The sequence below is a fragment of the Leptonotus elevatus genome, chromosome 16, assembly GCF_054856555.1.
Source record: "Leptonotus elevatus isolate MCC_2025b chromosome 16, RoL_Lele_1.0, whole genome shotgun sequence".
NCBI classification, from domain to species: Eukaryota; Metazoa; Chordata; class Actinopteri; order Syngnathiformes; family Syngnathidae; genus Leptonotus; species Leptonotus elevatus.
Window position 1 is genome coordinate 16875421 of NC_141254.1, and position 9047 is coordinate 16884467.

The window sequence follows — 9047 nt, forward strand, 5'->3', positions numbered from 1 at the left end:
AGCGTTGTGTCAATATTAATCGGCGCACGTGGAAGTGGCACCTCTGTGACGGCGACGCAACACCCTAAGCCATGACAACCGCGGTTTGGGCAAGCCCCTCCCCCCTCTGACAGCTGGCTTATTGTGCGGCGTGTCTCTGAAGCGGCCTTGTTTCCCTTTGCTTGACCAGTTCAATAACTAATCTCAATGCAGCCGGCAGCGTGGAGATTGGAAAATGAGGAGGGCAGGCGGGTCCAGTAAACTGAGGTCACTTTATATGATTCATTGACCAGTCCAAAAAAAACGAGCATGCATAGAACATCAAAGTACTTTTGATTATTGATGCTTCCTAAAGTGTAGTACATTTAGAGGTAGACTCTATTTTTTTCCCTCATTTTCTAAATGTCACACTGGCCTAAGCAGCTCATTCGAAACAGACACTTTGGCGAAATTACAATATATGATAAGAAATGTAAGGCTCGCTCCAAAATATTAAGAACCCAAATGAGTTTTGTTTGAGGCAAATTTTCTCATATGATGATTAAGATGTGAGCTGTACTTATACACTTTGAAATTATTTTACTAGTTTAAATTGTTAAGCACACCAAAAATTGTCAATCAAGCAATTGCATATTGCTCAATATTATATAAAAAAAAAAAATCCTACCTGAACAACTTTCGGTAAGGCATATAGTTTAGGATTTTACAATATTTTGGGGTGGTTGAGGCTTTGTCACCCACCAGAAAATATCAGCCCCGGCAATGAACAGCAGCCACATCTCATCTCTACATTAGAACCAAAAGAAGGACCAATCTGTTGCAAGATTTTATTTTATATATTATTTCCATATTGTGAATTTTCTAAAGTATATAAGACAATTTTAGTAAGAGGCGATTTCATTTTTAGTATATGCTACGGGCCTCTCAAAGAGCGAATGGTGAGCCACAAATGGCCCCCGGGCCATATTTTGGACACCACTGCTGAAAAGCATTATTCTTGTATCATATTTGTTCGTTTTTAAATGCTGTTCTCATTATTTTATATTTTTAAATTGCTTCACTGAATGACTCGCCCAGCGACTGAGGACGTAAACGTTTTTTTCCTGTTAACTATCCAAACACCATAACCAGCTTTGCACATTACATGAATTTGTAATCCAGTTTAACAAAAAAATCAAAACAGAAATCAATGCCTTGTCTTTTTTTTCGTTTTCAACGCAGAATAATTATGCAAAAAAGGTTATCTCTGCATTATGCCATTTCTCTCTCCAAGACTGCAGATGAATTTTTGATCTGGCACATCTTGTCCTGCACAAGTGCAGCACTGCAAAGAGTCACTCAAGGATCGGTCCCACCTCCTTTGTGTCTCATCTGACATCCAACTTTGGCAATACTCCGCTAAAATAAATGCATTTTTATCCATTCATACTAGCTTGAAATCAAAATGTCATCAGCATCCCACGTGATCACAAAAGGTCATTTGACCTGTCAAGTCAACGGTTACTTTGAATGACATCACGTGTAAAGCCTGCCCAAGCCTCAAAGACAAAACGCTCCCCGATGTTATGGCACACAGGCCACGCTTGAAGCCTCCCACCCCTCTTCTGTCACATGTAGGCTAATGAACAGCAGGCCCGTGGCTCTTGATGCAAAGCGCTTTTTTTTTTTTTTTTGGGACACAAGGGCCGCGTGTGCTCACCACTTTCTGCTTGGACACACACCAACAATAGAGCATGTCTGGAGTGCTTGGGGCCCAAACCCTGAGGAAGGGCAGATGGTGCCCGGAATCGAGGGCCGCGCCCCTATTTCCATGAGAAAAGAGATTGACATAAGCGGGAGGACAGGTACCCCTCTCCTCTATTTCCCCTCCTTTATGGAGATTAGTGAGGGGGCGCATTTACCCGATGGCGGTACTGATTTGGAACCCAATTAAGAACAAGCTGTCAGATCAAGGGCAAAGAATGTCAACCCAACGGCTGATTATTTTTTTTTTAATCTACAGCTTCTGATCTTCCCTATACAGTACTTTTATTGGTAAATATTTTTTTTAACTGCATAACTAAAAATCTCCTTCAAGTAAAACAAAAAAAAAACTCAAATAATTGGAGAAACTGACGTAAGACATTAATTTTACAGCAAAACCATTAAAGCTATGATAAGGAAGCGATGTATGGTATGGTATGAACCGGCAGGTGGTCTTAAATTGTTTAATTTTACTGTCGTGGTGTCTCCCCCTAGTGGCCCATTGCAGAAAAGCAGTCTCCCTTTATGGAAGTCATTTACACTTGCCTTAAAAGTCCCTGGAAAGTGAAAATATTCTGAATTTGAAACACCAACACCACATAGAGCTGTGCTATTAACAACCCTACCAAATTTGAGCGATAAAAAAAAATCGCCATGTGTATAAAACGAGACTTCAAAATTGTGAAAAATCATCACGTTAGTTTTCATTGCGGGCCAAAAAAAAAAGAATTGTTTTAATTTATCCAATTGAGACATGTTTAATATTGTGGTTGTCTAATTTAGCAACATGAGAACGACATAACAACAGCATGATGCAGTACACGGTAGTTGTACATGGGTGTCCAAAGTCCAGCCCAGGGGCCATTTGAGGGCCACTGCTCTTTTTATTTATTTCTATATTTATTTATTTATAACTGGCCCACCTCATATTCTAAGACTAAAATTAAACCCAGCCAGATAATACGTTCAATTTGCTAAACAGCATACTTTTTAAATAAAAAATAAAATAAAAATTCAATTAAAAAAAATATATATATATAACAAAAGTTTAATTTGAGAAAACATCCCATAGACTACACAAAATTTAAATATATACTGTATAAAAGTTCAACTAAATATTTTCACATACACATAATTTTGAAGGTCACAAGATATTACACTATGTACCTTCAAATGATTTAATTTGAATCTCACAAGATGTTATGCTTTTTTTTTATCTTTACAAAATTATTATGGAATAGTGATAACTTTTTGCTTAAAAGTAACCAACAAAGCTGAGATTTTTAATGTTTTTTTCCCTTGAAACATGTTAAACTGCTTAGCATATGTTGACTTATCTTGCAAAATAGAGATTTCTTTCTTTCTTTCTTTAGCACATTTCTTTACCTCTCGCTCTTATGTGGTCCTAAGTGGAAAGAGTTTGGACATCCCTGATGTGGAAAATAACAAAGTAAAAATACTTAATTACTGTATTGAAGTAGATTTTTTTTCAGGTAGCTGCATTGAGTACATATTTACTTGCCTTTGTTGATCTCGTTGCATAGTTTAAAAAAAAAAAGCTAAATTGTTTTCAAACCAGTCACTCATACTCTGACATGTAACTCTCTTCTTTGCACATTTGTATTGTGTTGTGATGTGCTAGATTGCTGTTGTTGTTGTTGTTTTTATGCTTGCATTTTGTACAGTGTTTTACTGCTCTCCATTAGGGTGAATGGGGAGTTTAATGACAGTTTTGTGTTTGTAGTTGGACAGTGTTCTTTTATTTCTTTTACGTATACTTTTATGCTTACTTTGCTGTGTCCCTTTGATTGATTGATGATGATGATGATGATGATGATGATGATGGTGATGATGGTGATGATAATCATTGTCGTCATCGTCATCATCATCATTATTATTATTATTATTATTATTACCTGAACTTATACAACATGAAAGTACTGTAATTTGCCACCTCTACTCTCTGGCAGTGTCAATTAATGCAGGCATATAGAAAAACAATAAACAAAGTTTGACATAGAGAAAAGGAGCAACATTGAAAACGTAATAACCACGTCAAGGTTGTGCAAAGTGCGTCCATGCAGCCTGTTGTACCGACAAAACTGTCCTGGTGGTGACCGTGATGTGGATCAAAGAGGCTGCTGGTTGTCCCACATCAGGCCGGCCTCTCGCCATCAATTCTCGCCTAACTCATCTCCGCCCTCCGCCGTTAGCTTGAAGCTACATCCCTTAGCCCGGATGCGCCGCCATGCCGACTCTAACGCCACAATCATTTATTCACCTACCTGCCTGACGAGTATCGAGAGTTGATCGAGGACGTGCATAGGAGCGTGTGATGTGTACTGGAGCCCACAACGCGGCCAGACTAGCGCAGACACGCGTGATTTGTTTATATTATTGTTGCTAATAATATTTTTATTAGCCGCGTGTTAGCATCGATGTGGTTCCACTTGTATGCTAGTTAGCTTCTAGCTAACATTAGCTCAGCTATTGACAGTCCGACCGGAGGCGGGGAGAACTGCGAGGTGAGTCTATTATTTTGATGGTGTCCACACTCTGGACTGTGCTCGAAAACGTGACCGTTCCCGAAATATTATCACCGCCATGCGAGTCACACGGGGGTTTTATGGCGTTCCAGGCAACGACAAGTCGAAGTGGGGACTTTTTGTGGTCATCGGATGTCTTTTAAACTGAACGTTTATTCGACGTTGGCCCGGATGCTAGGTGCTAACATGCTAACAGGATAACTGTCCAACATAGTGGCTTGAACTTTTTCACATCATTAACCCCTGCCTTGTCTTCATTGCCACCTTTCTAATCGGATAGTGGTTAAATTCAAGTAAGTGTGAAAGATAAGTTAGCCTAATAGATTTTGTAAGAGAGAGTTACTTGAAAAGTGTATATATATATTTACATGTTCTTATGTGTATTGGTTGTGGAAGTAGTGTACTTAATATTTTTGCTGTTAGCAACGTGACAAGATTTTTTTTTTATTTTTTTATTTTTTTATATAAAGAGACACATTTCAAGGTGAATTATGAAAATTCGTATGTTGGGTTCTGGAGAATTTTCTAATTTAATTTTTTTCTATTTTGAAAAAAAAAATTACAGTGTAGTTTTTGTGTGCTGTCTATATAAAATCTGGTTTAAAAAAACACCTTTCAGTTAAGAATAAAACAGTATAACTTAATTATTTAGTTTTGTCTGCTACTCATTGAAGCTTTTCTCTAGTCAACTGACAAGTTTTGGTTCAAAGTATCTACCAATAAGCTTTTTGGAAAAATTCACAAAAATGGCAGCCACTTATTACGTTGCTGCTTATAGTGTCATTATTGTTGCCAGCGTTCAATTTAAAATTATGTTGCTTTTTCTAACGTTTTCCATCTGATATCTTCTCCAATTTCAGATCCAATATTGCAGATCTAACATAAGTTCCATGTCCGAATTGGCTCAAAAAATCAACCGCAATGTCTGTTGACGAAGACACCATAAAAACTGCGAGCCCACAGACTAGCTCAGCTTCATCTCTGCAGCTTTCAGAATGTTCCGGAAGTTGCAGTGGCACATCAATTTTACCGGACAGTTCAGCTAAGGCAGCCTCGGACTTGGCGGCTTCCTGCCCTGTCCCCGGCACCGCCGCCTCCCCTAAACACACCAGCGCAGTGGACACTCTGAGCCACTCCCACGGTGCTGGACCAAGGTTCAAAGGGAACGAGGCTAGCATCAATCGCAGGAATAGCTTCCATCACGCCAAACAGCATCAACAAATGAGAGTGGCAAAACGCCGCAACACATCAAGCTTTAGTTTCAAGCATCCAAGCTCTGGTAAAAGGAGACGGCGGGTAAACTCAGAAAGTGACTCCGTCCTGCCCACAAACTTCCTCTTAGGTGGGAACATTTTTGACCCACTGAATCTCAACAGCCTGCAGGATGAGGAGGTCAACAGGGCGCTGAACGCAGAGACCCCTAAATCGTCCCCGTTGCCGGCAAAGAGTCGAGACCCTGTGGAGATCCTCATCCCCAGGGACATCACAGATCCGCTCAATCTGAACAGCTGCATGGGAGATAGCAGTTTTTTGGTGTCCCCCTTAAAGAGCGGCGGCAGAAGGAGACATCGCAACAGACATCACGGTGGCAGCTTTTCAACCCAGTTACACCTTTCAGACTCGAGCAAAAATGAGGTTAAAACTGGAGACTCTGTGTCATTTCCTGGTACGGTGTCACGGTCTAATCCACAAGCCTCAAAAGCGTCGGACAGCGTCTCCGGCGGCGAGGGAGATTCTCGTGACCACTCTGCAGACGACTCATCCAACTTCAAGGAGGAAGCGACGTCCATGTCTGCGGATGATTCCACGTCTTCTGTTCCGGTGGGGGCTAACCAGCACATAAGCAGACGCAAGCGGAGGCGCAACTCTGGCAAAATGGACCCCCCTGTGACTCACTCTACCCCCGTTGGAAAATCTGCATCTGGTGAGCAAAATCATAAAACTGGGGGGTCCAAAGATTCCTTCCACACGCCTCGAGGGAGATCCAAATCTGCACCGGGGGGGCACCACCAGCAGCAGAAGAAGAAGTTCCAGTATGGGAACTACAACAAATATTACGGTTACCGCAACCCGAGTGCAAGCGAGGACCCTCGGATACACGTCTTTCGTCCAGAGTGGTTTGAAGGGAAACGTGTGCTCGATTTGGGCTGCAACTCGGGCCACCTGACGCTCTACATTGCAAAAATGTTGCGGCCCGCCCACATACTGGGCTTGGACATTGACAACGGGCTGGTGCACGCCGCCCGCAAGAACATCAGGCACTACCTGTCGGAGATGCAGGCGCAAGAGGCCAGGCGGGCGACCCGCGCGGAGAGCAGGGAAAACGGCAGCTCGCTGAAAGAGGAGGATGCTGCGGACGACGGGGGCTCTCGTGGCACGGAACAGGTCGAGACTCGCGAACAAGACGGCAAAACGGGGGGAAAAGAGCACGTAGGTAGTGATCAGGCCAGGAGCTGCGCTTTCCCTCTCTCCCTGCAGATCTCCCGGGGGCCCATCGCTGCACCTCCTCTTACTGAATCATCCACCGCAAAACCAGGGGAGTTCCCCGCCAACGTGTCATTTATTAAGGTAAGGTGGCATCTTGGAACTGAGCTCATTAGTTCAGAATAACAACAACAAAAGTATTCAGCATCGTTTATGAAGGCTTCTATTATTAGACATGACGTGACGAGCTCCATTTCCACCTAGCAATTGACTTGGTTAGTTTTCGTGTGTCAAGTGTGTCACCCTTGCGTTAGGCTGCCTTCTGCAGTCCATTGATTGGTCGAGCGAAAATCATCACCTATATGCAATGTAAAGGAACGAGAACACAAAATGGGCTTTTTCCTCAAATGACACTTGTCGTCTTCTCATAAATGGCCACATGCCAAGAATGCTGGATGACATTTTCATCCTTTTCTTTGGTTTGCTGTTCCTCTTTTTGTGTCCAATTCAATAATGGATAAAGTAGCGCACTGCTATCAATGTTTATACACAAACTGCAGTGAAGTAAGGATCCGTTCTGAATCTTATTGTGTTCATCTGAACTTAAAGGAATCCGATAGCCAAGTAAAATGTATGAAATCTGTCCATTTTTCTCAAACTGTGAACCCTTTTAAAGCAGTATTTTTATAACCTCTATTGAGGCGATGCACATTTCATTAGAAAAAAAAAAAAATTAAATTCACAACAAAAATGCCACAAAGTGACGCTTGGTTAATTATGAAACTCCTGCCATCTTAGAAAACAATAAAATTCACACACACAAAAAAATGGTAATTATGTAAATCCTGCCATTTTAGGGGGGGAAAAAAAGTGAAGTTCACAACAAAAACGGCACATAAATTGACACAAATGATGTCATTCCTGCCATCTTAGAAAAAAATAACATCAAATTCGCAACAAGAATGTCACTTAAAGTGACTGTTTAATTATGTAAATTTGAGTGTAAGAGTATTTAATTGTTCTGCCTGCCACTATATGGCACTGGCATAGATGTTTGAACAAATGTTATTTTTTATTAAATAGATAATTTTCAGACCGATGAGGTGAAATTGGACGCATGGTTGAGAATCACTGCTACGAGAGGTATCGACTGTTTGGCCTTAGTGAACAGCTACATTGTTGTTGATGCATTTCGGATGTCTTTGAAAATCTGTTGAAAATATTGTCGTCGGTGCTTAGCAAACATTTGACAAGACTCCCGTCTTTTTCTGAAGTGGTCGAATGAGTTTGCTTCCGTTTTTCTGCAGGCCAATTACGTGCTGCAGAACGACAACCTGCTGGTGACTCAGCGGCCCGAGTACGACGTGATCCTGTGCCTGAGCGTCACCAAATGGGTTCACCTGAACTGGGGGGACAGCGGCCTCAGGCGGCTCTTCAAGAGAGTTTACAAGCATCTTCATCCCGGGGGCGTCTTCATCCTGGAGCCACAGCCTTGGCAGTCGTACATCAAGAGGAAGAAGCTGACGGTAAAAAGCGGAGAGTCGTTTTATTGGAAGCCTATGTGTTGTTAAATAATAATGAAGTGATTGTTTGTTTGTTTTTTGGGTGGTTTCTTGCTCACTAGGATAACATCAACAGACATTTTCACAGCATTCGCTTCAAGCCAGATCAGTTTTCATCCTACCTCACCAATGAAGTGGGCTTCACCAGTTGCGAGTTCCTCGGGACGCCTAAAAGTTTAACAAGAGGTATTCATTGTTTTTGTTTTTTTTTGTTTTTGTTTTTTTCATTCTGCATTGTGATTTGATGTCATGATCAACTTCCTCTTTTAGGTTTTCAGAGGCCAATCTACTTGTTTCACAAATGACCGCTTCTGCCTTGTGAGGACGTGAATGTGAGCAATCACACAGCCAACTGTTGGACTGTTCCCGTTGGCTGCTCGGACTCTTGACAAGGGACATTCTTTAAGAAGGGGACCAAAAGCAGGATACTTTTTTTTTTTGTTTTGTTTTTTTGTGAAGCTTCACTTCTTCAGTCACAGAGGAAGAAGCACTCTGCTTGGACTTGACTATTTGCAAATAATTTGTGTGATTCATGGCAGTTTGGATACCTTGGGATATATATCTTCTTCTTCCCCCCCCCCTGATATGAATTAAATGTTGTGTGCCACCACAATGACACATGCAGCAGGTCTGGGTGTAATTCAATTTGATTCGCCTTCTGTGAGCCTCGTGTGGCCAAACTTGAGCTAGTGACTCATTCCAAAGCCATTACTCCGATCGCGCTCGTGAGATGTGGCCCAAACACAAATTTCTCCAGTTGTTTCCGTTGAATAAAATGGTTATGTTGAAATTC

The 9047-nt window shown here is 41.7% G+C and overlaps 2 protein-coding genes across 6 annotated transcripts in view; one reads left to right on the top strand and one right to left on the bottom strand.

Moving 5' to 3' along the window:
• The window catches only part of LOC147161047 (serine/threonine-protein kinase PAK 3), a 30430-nt gene extending 26263 nt beyond the window's left edge, over positions 1–4167 (bottom strand). For 2 of the 3 annotated variants that reach the window (XM_086058021.1, XM_086058018.1), the window contains exon 1: positions 4008–4165. The gene's annotated coding sequence lies outside the window, so the exon portion shown is untranslated. Of the gene's footprint in view, positions 1–4007 lie in introns of all 3 variants that reach the window. The other variant, XM_086058019.1, reaches the window with a different exon arrangement.
• Positions 3831–9047, top strand: mepcea (methylphosphate capping enzyme a). Of its 3 annotated transcripts, XM_086058015.1 has the most exons (6): positions 3831–4247; positions 5129–6653; positions 6747–6836; positions 8000–8218; positions 8317–8440; positions 8525–9047. In XM_086058015.1, the coding sequence occupies exons 2-6, from the start codon at positions 5190–5192 to the stop codon at positions 8557–8559; spliced, it is 1932 nt and encodes a 643-aa protein (XP_085914141.1). In that variant the 5' UTR covers positions 3831–4247; positions 5129–5189; the 3' UTR covers positions 8560–9047. The 3 variants fall into 3 exon arrangements, with proteins under 3 accessions (XP_085914141.1, XP_085914139.1, XP_085914140.1); XM_086058013.1 differs by having other exon boundaries at positions 3832–4247; positions 5129–6836; XM_086058014.1 differs by lacking the exon at positions 3831–4247 and adding an exon at positions 4265–4561 and having other exon boundaries at positions 5129–6836.

What these genes read in the sequence shown, in the direction of transcription:
- mepcea (XM_086058013.1), top strand. Translation starts at nt 5,190, where the DNA reads ATGTCTGTTGACGAAGACACCATAAAAACTGCGAGCCCACAGACTAGC. An exon ending in TCAAGAGGAAGAAGCTGACG is followed by an intron (nt 8,219 to 8,316) that starts GTAAAAAGCGGA and finishes CTTGCTCACTAG; the next exon opens with GATAACATCAACAGACATTT. An exon ending in GCCTAAAAGTTTAACAAGAG is followed by an intron (nt 8,441 to 8,524) that starts GTATTCATTGTT and finishes TTCCTCTTTTAG; the next exon opens with GTTTTCAGAGGCCAATCTAC.